The following is a 25,490-nucleotide window of genomic DNA, read 5'->3' as shown; positions in this document are numbered from 1 at the left end:
CACGCTTAGCCGGGTCATCTTGGGTGAGTCACTTACCCCATTGCCCGGCAAACGTTTAAAAAGAAAAAAGGTGACTCGCCCGAGGTCACAGAGTTGCTGTCTGAGGCCCCACTTGGGCTGAGGTCCTCCCGACTCAGCTCTAGCCCCCCGCAGCCCGCTGGGCGCCCCTTGGCCGCCGCCCCCCGGAGCCGAACTGAACTCTCTGGGTGGCTGTGAGGTCCGGCGCCCCGGGGACCCCCCTTTCCTGCGCTCAGTGGGCGGGGGCCGCAGCCCCGCCCAGCAGCCCGCACCTGGCCCTGCGCTCCGACCATTGGCCGAGCGGAAGGCCGGCGGAGCAGCCACAGGCGGCGGCAGGCGCAGCGGGGCGCAGCGGCCGGGCCGGGGCCGGGGCCGGGCCGGGGCCGGGGCCGGAGCCGCGGGGCGGCGGGGCCATGGCCGGCGCGGGGCTGCGAGCGGCGGGGGGCCGCTGGTGGCGGCTGCGGGGAGACGACATCCCCGGCTGGCAGCGGGCGGCCGCCAGCTCCTCCTGCCAGGGCTGCGGGCCCTCCTGCGGCCCCCGCGACCCCTGCCCCGGCGCCTGCCCCCCCTCCCGCTACCCAGAGCGGCTCGCCCAGCGCCCAGACGCCCGCGCCCCCGAGCCCGGAGCCCACCTGTGGGCCAGGTACCGGGAGACCAGGAAGCTGGTGCACGGTAAGAGTAGGGAGCGGGAGCCTTGCGGGGGGCAGCCCGGGCCGGACGGAGCGGCGGGGGTCCCCCCTCCTGCCGGGTGCGCCTCAGTTTCCTCCCCTGTTAAACTGGGGACTGCACTGCCATAACTTTGATCCCCAAGGAGCAGAGGCTTTAGCATCCGCCACCACAAAGCCGCCCAGGTGGCTGTCTCCTTGGCCCCCTCCCTGTCTCCAGAGTAGGACTGGGGCGACTTGGGGAAGAACGCTTCCCCAAGACTGGGGGGCACCGCACTTCCGAATTAGTTACCTGCTGCCTCCACCGCCCCAAGTAAGCCCCAGCACACAGGGTAACCGGATGTCCAGGTGGTCCTGATCTCCCCACAGAAAGTCTCCCTAGGTCCCATGGCCAGCAGTGACAGCTGCTCCCCACCTTCCAAGGAAGGTCCCCCCTGGAGCTCTGGGGAAACACAGAACTGCGCATAAGTGGTCCATTGTAGCTTCTGCTGGGATCAACTAAACCCAGAGGATGAGAGAGGAGAGTGCTCTTGTCCACAGGTACTATAGAGCCTGGCTGCTCTTGCAGGCAGATCCAAATATTTTCCAGATTTCTGCTTATCCTTTGAATTTTTGCAAACTTCTTTCCCGCCTTCTTTTGGGAAGGGAAAGGGTCACGTATTTGTGTGCTTTAATTTCTTTCTAGAATTTCTTGGACATTCTTTGTAGAAAGGGGGTGTTGGTGAAGATCGAGGTCTCTAGAATCAATGTAGCCAGATTTAATTTTGTTTGGACCTAAGAACTGACTCTTGCCACATACAAGGGACTTTGAAGTTTGTTCCTGCTTGTTTGATATCCTCTTAGCCTACTGGCATCCTGAGTTTAAGTTGCTGATGAGAACACCTGTCCAACAAGGATTGCCCCCCCCCATTCGGAGAATCCATTTTCCAGTTACTCCAGGTCAACCAGCTATTTTCCCTTCCCAGTTTTAGCCTATATTCTCTCACCCAACTATCTATAGCTATCTGGAGTATACTTGGGTATAAAAAGAATTGATAGATATGTGTAGGACATTTGGATACAGCTATATAAGACATGTTGGTAAGGCAGAATGAGAGTTGCGTCTAGAGGCGGAATATATAGAGGGGCCACTACTGGAGAATGTCTGAAAGAAAGCTGCCCCTGGCTTGTGACCTGAGAGCATTTGATTTGGTGACCTGAAGTGAGGCTGAGGCGGTTTAAATGCTATTATTGGTCCCAGGCATTCTGAAAAGCAAAAGTCGCACCTTTCCTTATTAATATCTGATTTCTAGAGCACAACCCTTCTGCCATCCCCTTTAGATCCAAGCAGAATTAGGTTCAGGACTAGGTCCACCTCTTAAAAGACTATTGTGCAATCTCGGAAACAATTTCTTTCTCAATTTCTTTCTCATCTTCTTACCCATTTCCCCCTGAGATCCAAGTCATCACTTAAGTGCCTCTTATACAAGGCATTGGTTCTAGGGCTAGGGTTACAAAGAAGAAAACTGAAACAGTCTTACCTCAAAGGGCTTACATTCTTCTGTGTGTATGCAGATAAGTAAGTATAAAAGAATTTGAGGAAGAAAAGAATATTAATAGCTGGTGGATCAGGGAAGGCTTGGAGGAGGAGGTAGCTCCTGAGCTTCCTTTAAGGAAGGTAAGATTCTGAGAAGAGATGGAAGAGTGATCTCTCCCTCCCAGGGTAAGATTCAAGTGATGTGAGAAAACACTCTGAAAAGCATATAGATTCTTATAGAGAGAAGAAGATTTCAGTTATTTTAACAGCTAAGGCTTCCACACTAAATTGGCTTGAGGCTCCTGGGGAGAGAGAGTAGAATGAGTGAGTGATGGCCTAAGTGTTCCCATCCCTGTATTGCCAGGATTAGCATTGCATGGTACTATTTTGAACCAATTGAGACATTTTAGACCATCCTTTACAGAGTACAGCCAGGTAGTTTTTTCGGGGGGGGGGGGTAAAGCTTTATACTGGACCAGAGAGGAAGAAGACAAGGTCACCCAAGTTCATCCCTTTTGATATTGCTTAACTCATATTCTAATTAAACGTCAAAATCCCAAACACTGTTAACATTGTTGGGGCAACTACATATAGAAATAAACTTAGGTTTAGATATAGATCATAGTTCTTTTGCAACTTAACTGCCCTTGAAATTTTGTTTTGGTGATTATTGGGTTTTTTTTTAGTGATTATTGTTTTTGAGGAACTAATTAAAGATGCTGATGGAACATGACGTGGAAGGCCTGGTATTCCCCATTTCCATGTCAGTCTATAGTGTGTCAGATGATCTGAAGGTTCCTAGGGCTAGGAAAAATAATGAAAAGAAAATATTTTCCTGAGGAAAGGATGTCATCACCAGGCATCCCTATTTCCTTCCTCTTCCTTTATTCAATATAGTGTTCCAAAGATGTACAAATGTGTTGCAATTAGAATGTCTCTATTTCTGACCCTTTAACCATAAATTTTTTTGGGGGGGGGAAGAGACTGTACAAAAAGAGTCTTTGAAGATCTTTTGTACCTTTTTTTTTTTTTAGTTTTTGCAAGGCAAATGGGGTTAAGTGGCTTGCCCAAGGCCACACAGCTAGGTAATTATTAAGTGTCTGAGACCGGATTTGAACCCAGAGACTCCTGACTCCAAGGCCGGTGCTTTATCCACTGTGCCACCTAGCTGCCCCTCTTTTGTACTTCTTAATTCCCTCAAGCATATAATATTCAATATTGCCAGCCCTCTCTTCCTGGAAGAACAGATACAGTGGAAATGTTTGTGCCCTAAACCTTGAGAGATAGTTTTCATTCAACTATAATGAAGGAAACAAATTCTTGTCTCTGTAATATATGCAGGTGACATAAACTTCTCATCTGGGATTGCATAAGACTCCCCCCAGTCAAACTTTTGGACCAACACACACTTAAACTCCTAAGGCCAATATTAATGACTTCCTTAGAACAAGTTTGCAGATGGAGGAAAAAATGTTCTATGATATAAGATCCACAGCTGGGTTATCTGGGGTACCAGTGGATAGAAAAGCTATCTGCCTCTCAGGGCGGACCCTTGTTACATTCCAGGAATCTGTTTTACCTAAATGAAGTTATAAGCCACATCTTCTCTTCTATTCTTCATATCTTAGGGATGTCTGAATGGCAAATAAATATGTGAATGAATAAAAAATTATTTTAGTATTTCCTATGTACCAGATTGCTGAGTAAGCTCTGGAAATTTGAACTTATACATAGCTCTGCAACAGATAACAAAACATCCACTGCCCAAGTGGCTTACAAACCAGGCTTTATACAGACCAAACCTTTGGCTACATTCCTGTGTGTCTTTGGACCCCAGGGGGCAGAAGCTTCCTATAGGGCCCATCTGGGGACTGGAAAAGGGGCCAGATTGCCATCACTTAGACCCAGGAGAAATAGGAGGGAGGGCCTGAGTAATAATTCAGCAAAGCCAGGCATCTGTCTCTCACTTACACACACCTACTGACTTAATTAGCAATGTTCTTGGCCAGCCTGGATACAGGGAAATGTGATCAGCAAGAGCTCTGGCTGAGAGGCTCTTAGAAGAAAATCAAATCAGAGGAGACTCTCTTGCCAGCCATTCACCTCCATCCAGTCTCTGGAAGTCCTACCTGTTAAAGACCACTTCAACCCTGTGTGTTCTCTCTCCAGGGGATTAGGGAAACCGGATGGGAGAGAAATAAGGACACAAAGCAGAAAGATGAAATTCAATCTGCAAAATAATGGCAAACACCACCAGTTCTCCACCTTCACTTGTAATGTTTCTTAGACATTTTAAAATCTTGGCTTCTTGGAGGGTGGGGAGAAGGGGTGGAGAGATGAAGGAGTTCTACTAGGGGCCAGAGCCTGTTCAATGCCAGCAAAGTTAAGTAAGGCTGGGAAAATAAGTGCTTCAGCAAGGAAGGATCCAAGAGGCACTCAGGGTTTGGTCCCCAATTATGAGAAAATGAGAGCCATTTCTGTTATCCTAATTAGGGAAAGGAGAGAGGTCAAATGATGGCAAGTATTTGGGAGGATTTGACAAACCAATGATCCATGAACCAGGTGGTCACTCAGCTTGTTTTGATTCTGAAAGCCAGAAAACAAGGGATGCCTGATTATCCTTTAATCAGTTTGCTAAGTCTCAGCACCAATCTTAGAGGTAGAATGAAAACCTATTGCATTCATTTAAGATTGGTAGGAATTGGGGTGACTAGGTGACACAGTGGATAGAGCACCGGCCCTGGAGTCAGGAGTACCTGAGTTCAAGTCAGACCTTAGGCACTTAATAATTACCTAGCTGTGTGGCCTTGGGCAAGCCACTTAACCCCATTGCCTTTCAAAAACCTTAAAAAAAAATTGGTAGGAGTTAAATATTAGAGCTGGAACAAGAAGGAACTGAATAGGTATTTTGTTGGCAAGTTTATGCATGTATCTTCCTGGAAGAGGCAGGAGAAACTGGGGGATGGGGTGAGGAAGGAATTAAATAGTCCTAAATCCCAGCCTTCTCAAAGGTTCAAACACCCAGTTTCCTCCTTTCTTGCAGACCTCCTCCCTCCTGAAGTCTGTAATCTCCTTAACCCAGCCGCAATCTATGCCAACAATGAGATCAGCCTGGGGGATGTGGAGGTCTATGGGTTCGACTATGACTATACCTTAGCTCAATATTCTGATTCATTACACTCCATGATTTTCAACACAGCCAGAGAGATCCTTTTAGAGCAATATAAGGTAAAACGTTAAGATTTCTCTCCACATCTCTTTTTTTCTCTCCTAAGTCTTTCTCTCTTTCTCATGCCAGAGCCAGTGTCCAGCTCCATATTTCCCATATCCTTAAGGGTCCATTCTTACCTGCTTTGGGTACCCAATTACATTAATCAGTGTTGCAAGGCAGTTTCTATATTCTGGTCCCTAGGTGAAAGCAGCACCCTGTTCATGCTTGCCTTTCTCTTCTTCCTCTATGGTTACAGTGGGAGTTGGGGGTTGGCATAGCCCCATCCCAACTGATCTGTATTTAAGCTGTGTCTGCTAACCCATCTTTCCATGCAGTACCCAAGAGAGATCAGAAAATATGATTACATTCCAGATTTCGCCATTCGAGGTCTACACTATGATGTACAAAAGGTGAGTAAGAAGAAGTTGGGCTTCTTCCATGAGGTTCTGGAGAACAAGGCTTGGCTCCTGGAGTCAGAAGAGATCAAAGTTCTCTGAAACTTGCTAGTTGTGTGATTCTTGGCAAGATATTTAATCTCTTTGTCTTTCATCTCAGTGATGAGAATAATATCTGTAGTATCTACCTCCCAGTGTTATTCTGTAGATCGAATGAGATATTATGTGTAAAGCGCTCTATAAACTTTAAAATTAGATATAAAAATATAAAGATATCCTGGCCTCTACAGATACATGTGTGTGTGCTTCAGGTGGTTATTATTATTGTTGTTGTTATTATTCTCCCCATATTTTACTGACATTCTGTCAATTCAGGAACTTGGCTAGAGCCTAGGTAATGTGCATCTGGAATGGTACTTTTACTATCTGGGATCAACCAAGACCCTCCTGGGTGTGTGTGTGTGTGTGTGTGTGTGTGTGTGTGTGTGTGTGTGTGTGTGTATAATCTGGCCATTATCCAGATTTTTCAGCTCTGTATCTGGCCTGAACTGGGCCAGGATAGTGTTAGGATGTTTTTGTTTCTGTTGTCAGTGACTGCTAGAGGCTCATCATCTGCCTCAAGGACTTTTCTGAAAAATCAAGCCACAGAAATTCCAGCCTAGCATAGAGTTCAGGCTCCCGATGTTTCTTCTCCAACTCCCCAGGGAGAATTTCCTCTCCCTTTCTCAATGCTAACTTCCTGGTCCTTCCTCTCAGGATCACAACCTCAAGCTCGTTCTACATGTCTGTGTGCATGTGTTGAGGGTACGATAGAAAACAGTCAGACTCTCGGAGATATGTCCAATTCCAAAGTTAGACAGAGCAGGGAGGTAGGAAGAAAATTTGATAATGTCACTATTTAGCCTAGAGAATGGCAAAAGACAGAAAGAAGTATATGAGAAGGTGAGATATTGGCTTTTCATGTCACCACTCAAATAGAGAGAGGTAACTTGGACATTCTGGGGATTGACTTTTTTAATTGTTTTTTTGAATTTTACAATTTTCCCCCAATCTTGCTTCCTTCCCCCCACACACAGAAGGCAGTCTGTTAGTCGACATTGTTTCCATGCTATACGTTGATCAAAATTGAATGTGTTGAGAGAGAAATCATATCCTAAAGGAAAACATAAAATATAAGAGATAGCAAAATTACATAAGATACCTTTTTTTTCCTTTAAATTAAAGGTAATAGTCTTTGAGCTTTGTTTAAACTCCACAATTCTTTCTTTGGATACAGATGGTCTTCTTCATCACAGAAACCCTAAAATTGTTGGGGGTTGACTTTTATAGGAAAGGTGCCAACCCCCAATCATGAACATCTAAACTAGTCTAGAGCCTGGATTTCACTGGGGTAGGCACCCCTGTTAATGGAACAAATCACTATCCCTCTCTGCCTCTTTTCCTGCATAATTCTTACTCACCTTTTTCCATTGAGTATCCACCAAATATGCTGGTGGTCTTCCTCTTTATTCTCTTGCATTAAAATATGAGGAATACTAATATACTAATATACCATATGGCTCCACCTAACAGAGCAATTAAATGGTCACTCTCCCTGACTAAGAAGAGACCAAGGACCAGGACATGTAGTATGAAGCTTAGATACTTCACTTGCTTCCTGACCCTATATCTTCTTTGTTCAATCAATAAGTATTTTTAAATGCCTACCATGTCCCAGACATTAGAGGTACAAAGACAAAAATTAGAGCATCTCTCCCCTCAATAAGTATATTTTAAAACTTTTTTTGAAAGTAATTTAGGGGAAGAGGGGGAAAGGAGTTTCTGGAATCCTGGGGATTAGGAAAGATTTCATGAAAAAGAAACCATTTGAGGCAACAAGAGTCAAGAGGAGGCCACAAGGAGAAAGTGAGTGCAAGGGCATGAAAATAGGAAGAAGAGCATTAGTTGTTCAACCAGCTGAGAGGCTAGTTTGGTTAAACTGTAGAATGTGAGGGGAAAGGGTATAAAGGGGATTTTTAGGGAAGATGACTGCTCATCCATCTTCAGTGTTCACCCTACTCTCCCTTGTGGCTCCAAGAAGCCAGAACACACACAACCTAGTAAAAAAACCATCTCAGCCAATGGACTGAGCCAGATTGAGGATGACAGATAGGTCTCACAGCCATCCCTGAGTTAGTGGGTGTCTACCCCAAGCACATGAAGACTTCCCCCAGCAGAATGAATGATGAAAACAATTTGTCCCAAAGGGCTCGAAGGTGATTGAAGCAGACACTGTGGAGTGGTTAGAGCCTGGTCAGACATTAAAGACACAAAAGTCATCCACTGCATCTGAGTCATTGCCGGTCATCCGGACTTTTGTCTTTGGTGATAGTCTTCCTGGAAGAGACAGTGAGACTGATGACTTTATGCAAATCTTCCTCACTTCCAGTTCACTGAAGATTAAGACATCGTCCTGTGATGTCATTGGTCCTCTTTCAAAACAGAGGACAAACAACAATACAGAATGTTGGAAGCAAAAAATATATAGTAATGCTAGGGCCAGATAATGTTTTAAATGCCCCTGCTGATAGATATGGAGAAACAGCAGAGTGGGCTGCAGCAATGTCCTTGACAGATCCTCTTACTCTGCCCCAGCCCTAGAAGGATGCCTCTCCCGAGCTCCTCTGCCCTAGCCTAGGAGCTCTTTCTTGCTAGTTCCCCCAAGGGATCCTTCTCCAATCAGTCCACTGGGCTGTCCTTTGTGGGATTCTGCCTTCCCTGGCTGACTGTCTTATAAGAGAATATTTATCTTTCAAAAACAGTCTTGAGAAATAACAGACCTACTGAGGCTTCCCTGTCTGTTCCTCTCTTTCCCCAGAGAACCATGTTCTCTTTCTTTTGTGAGTCCTCCCACCTCCCAGAGCAGGAAAAGTTCTTAAAAGGGATCTGAATGGGCCAATGATGACGTCAGATAAGTGAACCGGAAAGGGAATTGTTAGCAACTTTAATAAAGAGCTTGGCTTTTAAAAATAAACTCTCCAGTCAAACTATGATAGATAATTTAGCTCTGTGCCTGCCTCTTTTCCTTGGCCAGAGTCTTCTGATGAAGATTGATGCTTTCCATTACGTCCAATTGGGAACAGCTTACAGGTCAGTCTGAAAGGTCTTGTTCTCACGCCTGGGATTTGGGTTAGGTTTTACACATTCTCCTTGGGGGCTTGTTGTGGTTGCTGGAGGAGTGATCTTCCTTGCCTTTTGGGAGATCCCTGACCAGAAACTGAATATAGGACTCAGAGTTGGAAGGGACCTTAGAGATGTGGTCCAACCCCACCAAGAAGGAAATTCTTAAAAAAAGAAAAAAAAAAGAAGGAAATTCTTCTGGCCTTCCTGGAAGTGACTGTCCTAAGACCTGACTCCAAACCCAGGGCTCATTCTACAACATTGAAGCATCTGCTGCTCACTTGTTCTGGCTGGTACACCTGGTATAAGGCCTTCTCCATACATAATACTACTCCTAAGTATGGTTAAGGTGATGCCTCCAAGGCACAAGTGTGCACCCACAAGTTCTGTCTGGTTCATTTTTCTAACAGTCTCAGCCCAGCTGGTGCATGGGTTTACATGCTGGCCTCTTCTACTGGAAGGTTTTCCTACATGAAACTTCCTTATCCTGGCTAAAGAAAGGCCCAAGGAGAGGAAGCTCTGAGCCCTGGGCATCCTTCCTGCTCAGAAATCAACTAGCCCTGGCTCATGTTAGCTAAGGTGGTAATAAGAAACTTTGTTCCTATTGCATAATATTGGCAGATTTTCACCCCAATGTTGCATTTGATTTTGCTGATTTTTTTTATCTTCCTCTTTTTCTTTTTTTAAAAAAGTTTGCTATTAGGAAAGATTCTCTGGGAGGAAAATAGATAAGGGTACAGGGGAGATTTCAGTGATCCAAAAACAAAGGCTACAACAATAATTTACTTTAAAAATGGAAAACTTTTTCCCTAAGGGGTCTCCAGCCTGTTCCTGATGAAGAGGTGATTGACTTGTATGGGGGAACCCAGCACATCCCACTCTATCAGATGAGTGACTTCTATGGCAAGGTACTGACCTGGGGGGTCATAGAGACAGAATGACCCATGTGACCTGAGATTCAAATTTCCCCATTGTCAGAAAACTGCTAATTCAGTACTGCTCCGTGTTGACCAGACACTAGGATTTGGGGATAGAGTGCTTTGTTTTTTTCTCATATGCCTGCCTAAAGCCATTCTGGAAGCTGAAATGTCACTTCCGACCCCCACCTACCCTACTTTGGTTTGGGAGATGGTCTGGCAAACTAGGGAGTTATTTATATTTCTCATACTAATTCCAAGATTTCTGGGGTGGTGGGGAGGCAAGTTGCTCACCAGACTGATCCAACTGATTTCACCTAAAGGCCAAATGCAGTGGCTGAGAAGGAAATCCTTGTTGGGTCTGAGAAAAAAACCTCTGCCCTTTCCCACATCGGGAGTATAACCTACCTTTGACCTTAAGGAGTTAAGTATTATCATTTTTTTCCCTCTAAGAATGTGATATATAATACATGGCAGCGGTTCAGTCAGAGTCAGAAACTTTGAGAACTTGATTGGTCACACTGGATGGTCTCTTTGTGTTGGTGGAGTCTGGGGGTCCTCACTACAGGCACAGGCTCAGTTCTTTCTGTCTTCTGTTAGGGAGGAAGGCTTTAATGGCTAAGTCTTCTCATGATAATTGGCATTTTCCCTAGAGCTATTGGTGCCGAGAAAACTGGCTCAAGAATCCATTGGAAACAGCCTACAGGTCTACCCATCAGCCAGTGAGGTCACATACTTTTGGAGACTTAGCTTTTCCCAAGCTTGACTAAGCTTCTTGGGGAATACATGTCCCCAGATTTGTTCTGGGGGTCTTAGCACAAACTGGAACCCTTATAAGCTGCTGTATCCCAGAGTTGGCCTTAGCCCCTAATCCGTACAGACTGGGTGATGGTCTGCCTGCCTACTATCCTGAATCCCTGTGACTTTCTAAGAGCCAGAAACAGAAATGTTAATAACTGCCTTATCATTTCTTCATCACCCCAGTCAAAACAGGAACCCCCAGAGAGTCTTTCCATTGTATATCCCTTGCCCTATTTTTGTGGGGCAAGAGAAGGATGGTGTTGCTAAATTTCTATTTGCTATGGCTAAAATTTTAGTCCTTAGCTCCAGGAGGTGGCTTTGTACAATCTGTCACTAATACTAAGCTAACTCTGAATGGAATGAAATGTCAAATAGTTGGCAGGATTAGTCTCTACTGTAGTTTCATGACAAACAATTCCCCCCACCCCATCATCACCAAGTTATTACTCAAAGTTCCACCTCATGACCAGGGTTTTCTCCGCTTGACCTGGAGTCATACCTGGTGGCCAATCTGACCAGGATTTCCCAGTCAATTCCCATCACTGCTCCACTGGACAAACCCTGTGTTCGCCCTCTTGAGAATGAATATCTCGAGAGGAAGGGCTCCATTTTCTGATTTTTGTGTTCCACATTGTGCCAGTAGCTAGCAGTTTATGGACATATATGCTTATTAAGAGTGTGTTGGCCCTGCAACTTTCCGGGGGAGTAAGAGAAAGGGCACATTCCTGCCTTTGGGCCCGCTGAGCCTGTGTTTTGACCACAAAGTGGAGCTGGGCATCATTTCTTTACCTCAGTCCCCTCTGACAGTGGTGTTCCTCAGCCTGAGGGATGTTTGGCTGTCTGGCTGTTTCCCACCTCTGTCTTTGGGAGGTGGTGCTCAAGATCTAGCAGCGAGTTTTTCTAGAGTGCCTGCTGTAAACCAGACATGATTCTAGGCACTGAACTTACCAGGACAGAGAAGGAAACCTACTCTACTAACCATGAGCTCACATTCTGATGGGTGAGACAAGTGCATGTCTAAGTGTATACTGCATATCCTGATCCATATCTGGCCCCTGAACCCAGATGGCTCTAAAGGAGAAAGTGAGGCTGGTGACTTGGTATAGCACCCCCTCACTGGAATCCAATTCACACACTTGTCATGACATCCCCTCCCTGATGTCATGGTTCTCTTCGAGAACAAAGGACAAACTCATCATAGGAATAAACAAACAATACAGGCGTTGTAGTTAAACAAAGGGAGTTTGGGAGGGAGGGTCTCACAGTTACAGGAATCAGGGAAGTCTTCAGGAAAATGGAGCCTTGAGCTATATCATAAAGGAAGAGAGGAACTCTAAAGAGGTAGCATACTGCAGGCATGAGAGATCAGTGCAAAGGCACCAGAGATGGGAGGATAGACTATAATATGTGAGAAGCAGAGAGAAGCCGACTTTGATGGAGTTGTAGAGTACAGGAGGGAAAAGGATGTCCAATGAGGCAGAAAAGAGGATGGGACCAGGCTTTAAAAACTAAACAGAAGACCCAGTAGTACATATGGGCATGTGTACATGTCCACTCTCTTAACATACATCAACCCTCCTCCCAGTACAACTAAATGAGATTTCTCACTTCCATTGTCCCAGAGTGGGTCTGACCCATCTCCAAATTGAGATCTTTCCAGTCCCTTGGGCAATGTGTTGTGACACCTGCATAGAGCCCCCAGCTCTGTGGCTGGCCCCTTCAAATATGCATGTGTATACATGCTCTTCATCCAGAGAGGTGTGAAACAACAGTAGAACAGATAACCTTGTCCTTGTCTTTGGGGAAGAAATAAATGAAAATAAGGGTGATGAGCTGATATAGTGAGGCACAGACATATTGAGGTGATAGAAGAGAAGACAGTGTTTAGTAAATAATTGTACTTTTTTGATCTGCACTTCCCTCTCCATTTGGAAGAGGGGGGCTAGGAGAATTAAATATACAGACTGGGAAAAGGTCAAAGGTTCTCCTAAATTCATAGGAGCTAGGAGGGCTTCCTCTTCTAGATCTGGGAGGAAAGGCAGATATGGCTGGGGTTGAAGTCTTCATTGCACCTGTCCTTCCTGTGAATTGGGTACTGTTTTCTCACAACTCTAGGCAGGGTGCTGTCTCTCAGATCTAGTCTCCTTTCCGTCCTCAGGGCCCCTCTCTCAAACAATTCATGGATATCTTCTCACTCCCTGAGATGGCCCTTCTCTCCTGTGTGGTTGACTACTTCCTTGCCCACAGCTTGGAGTTTGACCAGACTCACCTGTACAAGGATGTCTCGGTGAGGAATGAGTCCTGGTCTTCCTGCCAGCAATGCCAATGGAGACATTTCTGTTTGGGGGGGGTCATTATAAATTGGAAACAGAAACTGGGACAAGTGGTGGTTATTGGTTCGAACAGGCTTTCAGGGCCATCTCTGGAGCTAGTGATGCCAAGAAAAGTGGTCCAAGAATCCAACAAAGTCTGCTATGGCCCCAGGGTGATCATCCAAGACTTTGCTTACTCTGCCTCCAGCCCTGTAATTGTATGGATTCAGAATGAAGGGCTGAAAATTTTGATCCTGCTCAAGGAGGGTTCACGGGCTACTTAGCAAAATCCCATCAATGTCCCACATCTTTTCCCCAGTCAAAATCTGGGTACTTTTGTGGGTTCAGCCCAAGTTCCCAAGAAGTTCCTTAGCAGCATCTGAGGCAGGAGGGGGAAAAATATAGGAGACAGCCCCCAAACCCTGATATCTTAGAAGCTGATGTTCATGCCATCTAGGACGCCATCAGAGACGTCCACATCAAGGGCCTGATGTACCAGTGGATCGAGAAGGACATGGGTAAGCAGATACCACCCCCTTTAGTGTGGGTTAGACCCTCAGGCTCTGCATTAGGTTCCAGCTCTCTTCAGACCTTTCCCTTAGACCCAAAGTGGGGACTTGGAAGAGTAGAACTTGCCATGAAGTCACAGTTGGCTCTCCTTGTCCACAAGTCCCTCCAAGTCTCTCTCTCAGGGGTGCAAGGCTCTTCCACCCATTGGAAGCAGTCAGATGTAGAGAAGATCTCTCTGGAGCTCCCCCAGGCCATTCCCAAGTTTTTCTGAACCCCACCCACAAGAGACTCTAAAATCTGACCTAAGAAAGAGAACCAGTTCAGATACAACTAACCTAAGTAGCTCACCTACAATTTCACATTAGGCAAAGAGTAGCTCAGAATCAGGACAAAGAAAAGCCTGTGCCACTTCAGGAAATGTTCCTGGAGATTGAACCCCTGGACTATGATTGTAAAGAAGTCCTGGCTGAGCAGGGCATTGACCAGCCCAAACTGGCCCTCCATTCTCTTCCAGAGAAGTACATTCTCCGTGGAGATGAGACTCATGCTGTCCTGAACCGCCTCAGCAACCACGGCAAGAAGCTTTTCCTCATCACCAATAGCCCCTTCAGCTTTGTGTGAGTCTCTTCCCCTTCTTGGTGTCTGACTCAGGGGAAGCCTGGTAAATAAATGAAAACTTTGTCAAGTCATAAGACCTTGTTAAAAAAAAAAATCTTCCAGCTATGAAGTTGGATTCAGAATCTAGAGACCTGGATTATTTTTTTCTCCGTCCATAGGAGAATCAAGCCCATCCGGTGATACTTCCTTTCCCTGTAGAACTGAAAAAGAACTTGGCCGCTGGCTTTCTGGGCTGCATTTCCTGACTATAGTGGGGTACCAGTAGCATGTCTTTCTGAGAGATGGACAAGCAGTGGCTTGGCCTCCTGAGGGGAACACTCAATTTTCCATCTCTTACCATGGAAGTCACCCAACTAGACTGATACTTAAGCATTACAAGAAAACTCTTCTCTGGAAGGGGTCTATGCTCCACCACCACCTAGAGCACAAAGGTTGGGGAGAGGAAGAGACCAGCTTTTACATAAGAGAAGATACTGACAAAGGCAGACCTTTCCAGGAAATACCCCAATCTACTCTATAGCAGAACACCACTCTTAAAATGAAACGTCCAAATCCCAGCCTAGCACCTATCTAGATAGATAGTTCAGGTCAATTATCTCAATGGAATTGGTGGTAGTGTCAGGGGAGGTGGGGAAGGAGAGAGTTGGGTACTCTCAGTCTTTGTCCCCCAATTACTCTTTTCTTTTTAAAATATTCTTTTATCTTTTCTTCTCTAACTACTACACACTGACATCCTCAGGGACAAGGGGATGAAGCACATGGTTGGCAAGGATTGGCGTGATCTTTTTGATGTAGTCATTGTCCAAGCTGACAAACCAAACTTTTTCACAGACAGACGCAAGTAAGTTGGGTTCTGTCGGGGGTCTCCAATCTTTCTCTCCTCTAATCACCTCCTGCTGGAGAACCGAGTCTCTTAAAACCACATGCTCTGAACTGGAGGGTGGTAGGTGGGGAATGGAAAGGAGATGAACACAGATGTGTCCCATCTTTGTGATGTCAATAAACCCTTGTGGGAAGCCTTTAGTCCCTGATCTGCCCTCTTTCCCTCCCCCTCAGAAAAAGGAAATTCTGGCACCTGGCAGATCCCCCTTTGTCCTTCATATGTGAAGAGAGAGAGAGAGAGATAAATGGGATAATAATCTGGATCTCTAAGGAAGAGAATTAATGAATATGAATATAAGTTTCTTATCCAACCTGAGGGATGAAAGATGATTCTGACCCCTTTTCCCCCACTAAGGATTCTGTCCTTTTGAGTCCCATCCTCAGAGGGTGGAGATCAGTCTATTGCTCAGTCTCCTGGAATGAATAGGAAGGAGCACAAATCCTCCTCCAAGCAGCCAAGTCTCCAGACAGAAACTTGACCCTGCCGGTCCTTGGGAAAGGTGCCCATTTCCCTTCATACACTTTTCATGTGAGCCACTTATCACACCATGTTTATAGGCACCCCAACTCCAAACTTTCTGCTTCTAGCATTGACCCTGAGGAATCTGGGGAAGTGTGACTTCCATTCTATCTTCCCTTCAGCCTCAGCTTAGGGTTGCTTTCCTCTTCCTTTTTGACCCTGGGAGGAAAGAGTAACTGAGGACCAGGGTGACTCTAAGGCCCAGCTGAAGGAGCATGGCACAGCTGGGCATGGGAACTTCTGCCAGCCCTGCTGTCTGTGGGCTACTTGACCTTTAAGTCAGAGGGTCAGGTGGGCCCATTGGCTTCATCCTGTTTACACTGGGAAGGAAAGTGCTTCCCAGGCTCTTTGAAGTGTTTGTCTTTGGAACTGTCTGTCTATAGGGTCATGGTGTCCGACCTCTGTGGGCTTGCTTTGTATGACAGTAGGGAGATTTCTCAAGATAACTGCACTAGTGTCATTATCCTTTCTGAATTTCAGAATCAGTCATCTGGGTTCCACATTGGTGGGTTCCCTGGTCTGGTGCTATTGACTGAACCAGTTTTTCTTCTTTCTTCTCCCCATATTACCCTCCTATCCCAGGCCTTTTAGAAAACTGGATGAAAGTGGTGTACTCCAGTGGGACAAAATCAACCACTTGGAAAAGGGAAAGATCTATCGTCAGGTAAGATGGAAGGACTAGATGATCTCTCAGATCCCTTTCAGTTTTAAAGAGAAGGAATAAAGAAGTCCTCATGTGTCCACATTGGTAACTGGTGGTTAGGCATTTGTGAAAGATTGGATGTAGGCCAAAGCCACTGGAGTGGGGAGAGGTCTCAATGGACCCACAGCAGACAGATGTCCCTTTTTCATTCCTGTTAAGGAAAAGTCACAAATAAAGGCATCTAAGTCCTTCCTGAAGTGGGGGACTTTCTGGAAAGGCTGAGGGTGACCACTGGGATTGAATACTTAAAAGAGCATGACCCTAGTTCTAGCTCATTCTTCCCCACTTGAAAGACTGGCCATAAGCAATAAGCAATAATTAATTATACTTTCTATATACCTTACCCTATGCTAGACACTGGGAGTGCAAGACAAAAGTGAATTGCTCCCTCTCCTCAAAAAGCTTATGGTCTTATAATGGAGACCTGCAGAGGTTTATGCTAAACAGATCCAAAGTAACCAGCAGCTTCTCTAAAACATGCCATTTGACTTGAGACTTCAGAGGAATCAGGGATTCCAAAAGGCAAAGATGGGGTAGATGTGCTTTCCAGACATGGGAGATGGTCAGTGCAAATACATAGGGAAGGGAGGTAGAGTGTTATATGTAAGAAAAGAAAGTCAACTTGACTGCACCATAGGTTGTATAGCCACATTTAAACCTTAGACCAAGTGAATGACCAAAGATTGAGATCAAAAATACAAGGTTAGGGGTAAAGGAAGCAAGGGAGACCAGGAGGTAGCACAGTTAACAAAAGGAGGATGTGGGGGAGAAGGGTTTATTTTCAGTAGCACTCTGCAAAGGTGTACTCCAGATAAAAAGAGGATGCTCTCCCAGTCTAACCTGCAGATCTCCCCAACCCAACTCAAAAGGTCAGCTTTCCATCAGTCACACTGACCCAAGCTCTAACCAACAGGGTCCAGGAACTGACCTCAGTGTGGATGGACTGTCTACACTTAGAATGTGATCCTAAAAAGTGAATAGGAAAACTAACTCCCCTTCTTTAGAGTTAGGTGGATGGGGCTGGTTTGTTCCCAGGGAAGTAAGGACAGTTGGCAACCAGAAGTAGGAATGATGCCAGGGTGGATTGAGGTTTCATAATGGGTTTAGCAAGACCTGAGTGGCTTTAAACAAAGGGGATTTAGGGGGTTAGCCTAGGTCAGGAATTCAAAAATCTCAGTGCCCAAGAACAGCTTCCAATAATCCCAAGTGGCCTCTGATCTCTATTCTGCCAGTTTGGGAGAGGTGGGGAATTCAAAGGAAGGAACTACTGAGTTAGTGCATGAGGCTAATGGGTGACCCCTGGAGACCAGAAAATTGTAGATTTCCCCTCTTGAGAAAAAAGGTACCTGGATCCTCTAGGCTTCCCCAGGTGAAGGAAGGTGTAGGAAAGTGAGAATCTCTGCTAGGATACTTTTCTATGGGGCAGCTAGGTGGCACAGTGAATAAAGCACCAGCCTGGTCAGTCAGGTCAGGAGGACCCAAGTTCAAATTCCACCACAGACACTTAATAATAATTGCCCAGCTGTGTGATCTTGGGCAAATCACTTAACCCAGTTGCCTTGCAAAAAGTTAATAAAAATTTTTTTTTAAAAGGGGATACTTTTCCATGACAGAAGGTTTGAGAATGGGCCTCTGGTTCTGCCCAAGAGCCTGGACCTTTATTATGTTCAGGGTAGATGCTGGTCTTTGGAAAAGTTGTTGGAAAAAAGAATGGCAATGTCCATGTACATGGTGTGCTTAGATACCCTGGATCCAGATGGCTAGAGAGGAGAAAGTGAGGCTGGTGACATTGGACAGCACTCTCATTTAAATCCAATTCCTGATGTCATGGTCTTCTTTGAGAACAGAAGACAAACAACAGCCTCATTGAGTAAGAGGAGCAGCCCCACTGCTGGCAAGTTGGGCTACACAACTATCTTTTTCTTTTCTTCCTTTCTCAGGTTAAGCCCACGTGGTCATCGTTTAGACCCTGATTGGTTCAGAGTGAATTCAAACAGCAATTGTTTCCTTCCCCTCCTAGATTGATTTTTTTGGGGGGGAGGATACTATGCAAAAGAGGTTCCTTGCTTCTTTTCTTTCTCACCTGCCTTAATTACTGAGATGCCTTCCCAAGATTTTTTTTCCTAGTGGTCATTCCTAGACTCTTTGCCTCATCTCTCTCTTATCTAACCTTAGTGACTGAATAGACACTGCCTCGGTCAAACTGTGATTTGGGAGAGACCTATTTTTATAAAGAAAAAAATCTCCTACTGCATCCCAGGGCCATCTTCAATCATCTTGATCAGTATATGGTCCCTGGACCAGATGACTCTGGAGGAGAAAGTGAGGCTGGTGACTTTACACAGCAACACTCCCCACCCAAGTCACGATCACCTCCCTGATATCCTGGTCTTCAAGAACGAAGGACAAAGGGGTGGCTAGGTGATGCAGTGGATAAAGCACCGGCCCTGGAGTCAGGAATACCTGAGTTCAAATCTGGCCTCAGACACTTAATAATTACCTAGCCGTGTGGCCTTGGGCAAGCCACTTAACCCCATTTGCCTTACAAAAACCTAAAAAAAGAAAGAATGAAGGACAAACAACAACAGCAGATACAGTTCATTTTATTGCCAGTAGAAAGCCCTAAGCAAGTCTAGCAAGTCCTATGGAAAGGACAGACCTTAGTTTGAGTTCTACTCTGACAGCTCTTAAATTCCAACAGAAAATTTATGTTTGTTGTATAAATCCTGGGTCTTAAACCTTGTCCCTGCTCCAGTTCCTTGGATCATTTCCCCAAAAATTGTATTTTGGGAATCCTGGTCTTTTATGCAAAGTTTTGAGATTCTGTTAGAACATTTCAGTGCTAGTAATATTTTTCTTACCATACTTTTTGTTTAAGTGAAAAGTGTGCTACATGACTCAGTGGAGGCGGGAAGACTTAGATTCACTTCTTACCTCTGATACATACTCACTAATGTAGCAATGGGCAAGTAAATTAACTTCTTAGTGCCTTGGCCTATAAATTACAGACAAGTTAACAGTGTACATCTCCTTCAGCAGAAAGAGAAATTTCCATGTGTATTGAGGTTCCTTATATCAATAAAAGATTAGGACCAAACAAAAACATTAATACAAAATTACTACACATACCCACACATCCAGTCTGTTGCCAAATAAGTCATTTCTCTCTCTACATCTCCACTCACAGATGCCATGATCATTCAGGCCCTTATCATGTCTTGCCTAAACTGTTGCAATAGCCTACCGATTTGGTCTATCTTCCTCAAGCCTCCTCCCAATGCAATCTATGCTCAATAGAGTCACCCAAGGGATCTGGGGACACTCCCTGTCCCACCCAATAAATTCTAGTGGCTTCTGTGGACTGCTAATTCTTCAGCTTAGCATTGAAAGTTCTTCCCAAACTGACCCCTTTTTACCTTTTTAGTTTTTCCACATTACTCCTCTCCTCATACTCTAGAACCAAGTCTATTGCCTCCTCTGCAACACTGCATGGCCCACGTTCCTGCCTTTGTACTAGCTGTCCTCAAAGCTTGTAACTCATTCCCTCCTCACCAGTACCTCTTGGAGTACCTAGTTTTCTTTTACTGCTCAGCTCAAGTATCACCTTCTGCCTAAATCCTTCCCTAGTTTCCCCAATGGTCACTGTCATCCCTCTTATTTTCTGTACATGCTTTTATATGTACTTACTTTCCCCACTGGAATTATAAGTTCCTTGAGGGCCAGAACTATTTGACTTTTGGCTTTGTATGTCCATTGCTTATCATGTCTGGGGCATTTATTCAGCTTGCTTGATTGATTGCTGTAACCCACAGCCTATCCCTATTCCTGATCCCAAGATGCTGAAAGTCTCTGGAAAAGTTGCAGTTCAATTAAATACCTACTGTGTGCAAGAAAGACCCCCCCTCTCCTAGATACGGAAAAACACAATTGAAACAGGTCTGCCATAAAGTAGCTAAGATTGCATTGGGAAAAAGGAAGGGGAATACATAAGAAAATAAGCAAATATAAGCTAACTAGAAGGAGGAGGAGAAAGGAAGGAGGAGGAGGAACAGATAGAAAGAAAGATAGCTAGCTAGCTAGCTAGATATTATATGTTTATGTCCAGGACTTCTAAGCAACAAGATGACTCAGGAAATAGAATCCTGTCCTGGGAAATTGGAAGACCTAGCATCAAATCTTTTTTTTTTTTTTTTTTTTTTTTTTACTATTTATTTAGGACAATGGAGTTAAGTGTCTGAGGCTGAATTCAAACTCTGATCCTCCTGACTCCAGGGGCATTGCTTTATTCAGTGTGCCACATAGCTGCCCCCTCCTGAGTTCAAATCTTCAGACACAAGATGTGTGACCTTGGGCAAGGCACTTAAGCTCTTTCAGCTTCAGTTTCCTCATTCGTCAAATAATGCCACCTATCTTACAGTTGTTGTGAGGATCAAATGAAATAACATATAAAGTGCTTGCACCATCTACTACTATTACTTCTTACCTCATTCTCTCCTTAGCCCTTTGCAATTTCGCTTTTTATCTGATTCCTTCCTCAGAAACTTACTCCAAAATCACCACTGACCACCAAATCAAATCACCATTTTCCCCCCCATTTCATCTTTTCCTCACTACAGCACTTGACAATGTTCATTGTCTTCTGCTGGATGCTTTCTCCTCCCTTGTCTTCAACAAGAACTCACAAACCCTAGAGCTCTTTTCCTACTTCTCTATTTCCCTTCTCTGGCTTCTCTCTGATCACCTTTTTTCCCCAATAGGAATATTTTAAAGGGCACTAGTTCCCTAGACGTCTGTCCCTGAGCCTTCTGTCTCCTCTCATTATATTCTTTTCCTTAGCATCTCCATCAGCTGTGTAGTTTCTACTTCTTTCTGCAGATCTACCTCTCAGTCAAATCTTTATTTCCAGTTCTGATTCCTTCTGAGGACCCAACTGACATTCCTAGCTGCTTCCAAGACATAGACATGTCTATGTCTAAATCAGCATATGAAAACAGTTTAGCTTCCCTCCTCATTCCCCTATTTCAGGTAGTGCTGCCATTAGTACCTAGTCTCCTAGTAGACTGTCCCTGGGGTTAGCACTATCACCTCCTTCTCTCTCCCCTTCCTCTTTTATTTTTTTAGGTTTGTTTTTTTTTTGCAAGGCAAACAGGGTTAAGTGGCTTGCCCAAGGCCACACAGCTAGGTAATCATTAAGAGTCTGAGACCAGATTTGAACTCAGGTACTCCTGACTCCAAGGCCGGTGCTTTATCCACTACGCCACCTAGCCACCCCTCCCCTTCCTCTTTAAGCCCATTTTGATTCTATCTCTAAAATATTTGGCACATCAATCGGCTTCCCCTCCATCTGTACTTCCACCTTTCTAGTACAAGCCTGCATTACCAAGCCTGAAATAAGTCTTAAATAAAGGTCTTGCTGCCCCACCCCTCCCTCTCCACACCCCACCCTGTCACAATCCACAATCCACCCACCAATTAGAATGAACTCTCTTCTCTCTAGATCTGTTCCAAAATCTCTAGCTGCTCTCAATTGTCCCAAGTTTAATTCAAACATCCTTGGCCAGGCCTTCAAGCCCTCCCCAGTCAGGCAGAGCCAAACTTTTCCATTCTCACCTAATTCAAAAGTTATTGTACAGATTTCAGCCTTGATAGTTCAAAGTGATGTAAGAATTTGGAAAGGGACACCTATTTTTTCCTGGCTCATAGGAGACCTGATTCATTTTTACTGATTGATTTCTTAGTCAGGGACTAAACTGGACTCTTCTGTTCCCAAGTACCCCCTGGGCTTTCTCCTTCTCTCTCTCCCTAGTCCTTGAATGCCTTCCTTCCCTCTCTTCCCAACCCTCAAAGTCCACCCTGAATACTTCCTTTTTCATGAAGCCTTCCCTTACTTTCCCCTCTCAGGTCTCAATCTAATGTATTCATTTACTAGCAGGTATTATAGTCATCCACTATTTGTCTCCTACTCTCTGAGGATAGGGACCCTGTCATATCTAAACCTGGCATCTACTCCAGTGTTAGGCATAGTCTTCTGAATTCAGAGAGAAAGAGTGTGGTGTGTGTGTGTGTGTGCGTGTGTATAAGTACTCAAGTATACCCCACATAGGACAAGACCTGGCTGTCTGGTCTTTGGCAGGGTCAGAGCTGGATTTGCCATGGGAAAGCAGATGTGGGAAAACTTTGGAGCCAGATTTCTTTGCCTTGAGGAGTAAAATGGCAAGGCGGGCCTTGGAACTAGTTGAGAGAGAAGTCAAGTTCTCCATTCATTCCACAGTTGTTTCTACCTGCCAGGCTCTCCAAGAAGGATGGAATGACTCTAAGGACAATAGCACATTTTGGGGTCCGACAGACCCTCCAGGCTGCCCATGTCTGCCTCAGTCTCTCCCATGTCCCATACAAGGCTCTGGTTGGCCTCCAGGCAGCTCAGTGGCTTTTTCTGGGGCCACTGTGGAAGAGGCTGGGTCACTCACCACCCCATGTCCTGCCCAAGCCTGGGTTGACTCTTTGGAATGTAACTTTTGGCCCAGAGGCTGGTTTGTGTGAAGCCAGGGCTTGCCTCTTTCCCACGAGCTTGACCGTAGCTTATTCTGGGACAGAAATTGAGTGTGTAGGGAGAGTCTGCAGTGGGAGGCTTGGCTCATCAGCCTTCTCTGAGCTAAGGGGGAACTTGTGAGAAAAAATGGTGCTAAGTAGCATCGGCAACTTCTCAGTTCCTCCCAGGTTATCTGAAGGTACTAAGAAAGATTTTCCCTGAGAGTTACTGATGGGTATCACCCTGTGACTTCCTGGTGGGGAGATGGCTTCCCAGTACCCCCAGGGTCCTAGGAGAGGGTGGGATGGGGGCTTCTGTTAAGCTGATGGGAAGAAGACACGCCACTTTCATCCTTAGGGCAGCTGATGAACTGCTCCCAGGACTGGAGAGGTCTGTGGGGGGAGCTTGGGGAGGACAGCCTGGCTCTGTGAGGTTGGTGACCTCTGTGGCTGGGAGTTCTCAGTCTTTTCACTGAGGCTGAGGTGACACAGCTCAGGGCAAAGGCTACTGCCAGTTCTGGACTCTTAAAACCACCCAGCACCCAGGATCCCAGGGCTTGAAAGGAGCAAAAGAGTCAGAGGAGAGAGACTGGGCATTGAGGGTGGAGGTTGAGGAGTTTGGCAGGGAGGATTGGAGGGCTGCCCCCTCAGTGTGGCACTATTAACCTTGAGCTTTCTTTGCTTTCAGGGAAATCTCTTTGACTTCCTACAATTGACAGGGTGGCGGGGGTCCCGAGTGCTGTATTTTGGGGACCACCTCTATAGTGACCTTGCTGTGAGTAAACCCCATCATGTTCTCCCCATCCCAAACTGTCCCTTTAGTTAGCATGCACCATGGACTCAAATGACTACTGGCCAAGCAGGCATCAACACTTCCTGCTGGCAGAGCCCCAAAGCAGATAATGTGGGTAAGGACCTGTGGGGTAAGGAAGCAGAGGAGACCAGAGCCTATGGCCTGGCTTAACCTCCTGAGTGTTCTAGGTGCCTCCCTCTCTCTCCCTTCCTTCTGCCATCACCATCCAGGACCTCATGCTGCGCCATGGGTGGAGGACGGGTGCCATCATTCCTGAACTGGAGAGGGAGATCAACATCATCAATACCGAGCAGTACATGCACTCCCTGACCTGGCAGCAGGCCCTCACAGGGCTCCTGGAGAGGATGCAGGTGCCAGTGTGGGCATGAGGGCTGGGGGCCTCCAAATCCATTCTTCTTCCCCCCCATAGATTCTGCTCCTTCTCCCTGAGAACTCCAGCCCACTAGAATTGTTGTCTTCTCTGAGGCTGTGCATAAGCAGATTCATTGGTTGGCCTAGGCTGCCTGGAATTCCTATTTAGCCTTTTCTATCTCACCTTTCCCCATCCCACTCTAACTAGACTAAGCCACAGAGGCCCATGGGGTGGATGGAGGAGGCAAGTATGGATGCATTAAAACATCAAACCCCAAGAGGACACTAGGCCTCCAGGCCTCCTCTTAGCATCAGCATTGTACTAGTCCCTACGATCCTTCTTTCCTAGACCTACAGAGATGCGGAATCCATGCAGGTGCTAGCAGCCTGGATGAAGGAGCGCCAAGAGATCAGGTGAGGGGTCAAGGTTCCCACTCAGCCTCCTCTTCCCCCCTCTGTGGTCATTAGGCCAGGAGGGAGCCTTCCTCACCCCCTCCCCAGTATTCATGAGGCTGAGAAGAATGGCACACTGAAGGATGATGCTATCCAAAGCCTGGAAAGAACTAACCAATACAAACTTCTTGGAGGTGGTGGCCTTGAGCCACCGTCACTCAGTCTGAACCATCAGACTCCATGTAGTCCAGGGGGCTTTAACAATCATGCGTCACAGACCCATCTCGCAGGTTAGAAGGTGCCTATGAACCCCTCCTCAGAATTATGCATTTCATAGTAATATGAAATGTCTAACACGCAAAAAAGAAAATCAATTCTATTGAAAATGTCATTGAAGGGGGCGGCTAGGTGGCGCAGTGGATAAGAGTCAGGAGGACCTGAGTTCAAATCCAATCTCAAAACCTAATAATTCCTAGCTGTGTGGCCTTGGGCAAGCCGCTTAACCCCGTTTGCCTTGCAGAAAAAAAAAACCTTAAAAAAATGTCATTGAAGGGGGCAGCCTGGTGGTGCAGTGGATAAGAGTCGGGAGGACCTGAGTTCGAATCTGCCCTCAGACACTTGATAATGACCTAGCTGTGTGGCCGCTTAACCCTTGCCTTGCAAAAACCTAAAAAAAAAACCTGATGCTAAGCCAGTCCCTCCCACTGTACGGATGGAGAAACTGAGGCTTCAGAAATGCAGTTAGCAGCGGGTTAAGCGCCTGGAGCCGCGTGGTTGTGGGGAGGCCGGGGGCGGGGCCTTGTGGGCGGGCCCGGGGGCGGGGCCCGCGGTGACGCCCGCCCCGCCCCGCCCCCAGGTCCGTCACCAAGCAGCTGTTCAACCCGCGCTTCGGCAGCATCTTCCGCACCTTCCACAACCCCACGTACTTCTCGCGGAGGCTCGCGCGCTTCTCCGACCTCTACATGGCGTCGCTGAGCTGCCTGCTCAACTACAGCGTGGGCTTCACCTTCTACCCGCGCCGCACGCCGCTGCAGCACGAGGCGCCGCTCTGGATGGACCAGCTCTGCACCGGCTGCGTGCGCACGCCCTTCCTGCAGGAGATGGCGCACATCCGCTGAGAGGCCCCGCCCCGGCGGAAGCCCCGCCCCGGCGGAGGCCCCGCCCCGGAGGAGGCCCC

General features: G+C 46.2%; 1 protein-coding gene across 3 annotated transcripts; it reads left to right on the top strand.

Annotated features, from left to right (window-relative positions):
• On the top strand, nucleotides 1-25,490 carry NT5DC2 (5'-nucleotidase domain containing 2). Of its 3 annotated transcripts, none has more exons than XM_074198153.1 (14): nucleotides 1-23; nucleotides 5,243-5,427; nucleotides 5,746-5,820; nucleotides 8,879-8,934; nucleotides 9,779-9,872; nucleotides 12,841-12,969; nucleotides 13,452-13,512; nucleotides 14,019-14,121; nucleotides 14,862-14,963; nucleotides 16,107-16,188; nucleotides 23,444-23,530; nucleotides 23,779-23,919; nucleotides 24,270-24,334; nucleotides 25,170-25,479. In XM_074198153.1, the coding sequence occupies exons 2-14, from the start codon at nucleotides 5,383-5,385 to the stop codon at nucleotides 25,429-25,431; spliced, it is 1,302 nt and encodes a 433-aa protein (XP_074054254.1). In that variant the 5' UTR covers nucleotides 1-23; nucleotides 5,243-5,382; the 3' UTR covers nucleotides 25,432-25,479. The 3 variants fall into 3 exon arrangements, with proteins under 3 accessions (XP_074054254.1, XP_074054251.1, XP_074054253.1); XM_074198150.1 differs by lacking the exon at nucleotides 1-23 and adding an exon at nucleotides 432-690 and having other exon boundaries at nucleotides 25,170-25,490; XM_074198152.1 differs by lacking the exon at nucleotides 1-23 and adding an exon at nucleotides 764-4,472 and having other exon boundaries at nucleotides 25,170-25,485.

This window comes from Macrotis lagotis, chromosome 8 (genome assembly GCF_037893015.1).
Source record: "Macrotis lagotis isolate mMagLag1 chromosome 8, bilby.v1.9.chrom.fasta, whole genome shotgun sequence".
NCBI lineage: Eukaryota > Metazoa > Chordata > Mammalia > Peramelemorphia > Peramelidae > Macrotis > Macrotis lagotis.
This window is presented reverse-complemented; position numbering and strand designations above follow the sequence as displayed.

Bases quoted from the DNA above. Each gene is read 5' to 3' on its own strand.
- NT5DC2 (XM_074198150.1), top strand. From the start codon at position 432: ATGGCCGGCGCGGGGCTGCGAGCGGCGGGGGGCCGCTGGTGGCGGCTG. The intron at 8,935-9,778 runs GTCAGTCTGAAA...TTTTTCCCTAAG, and splicing joins CAATTGGGAACAGCTTACAG to GGGTCTCCAGCCTGTTCCTG. The intron at 23,531-23,778 runs GTGAGTAAACCC...ATCACCATCCAG, and splicing joins ACCTCTATAGTGACCTTGCT to GACCTCATGCTGCGCCATGG.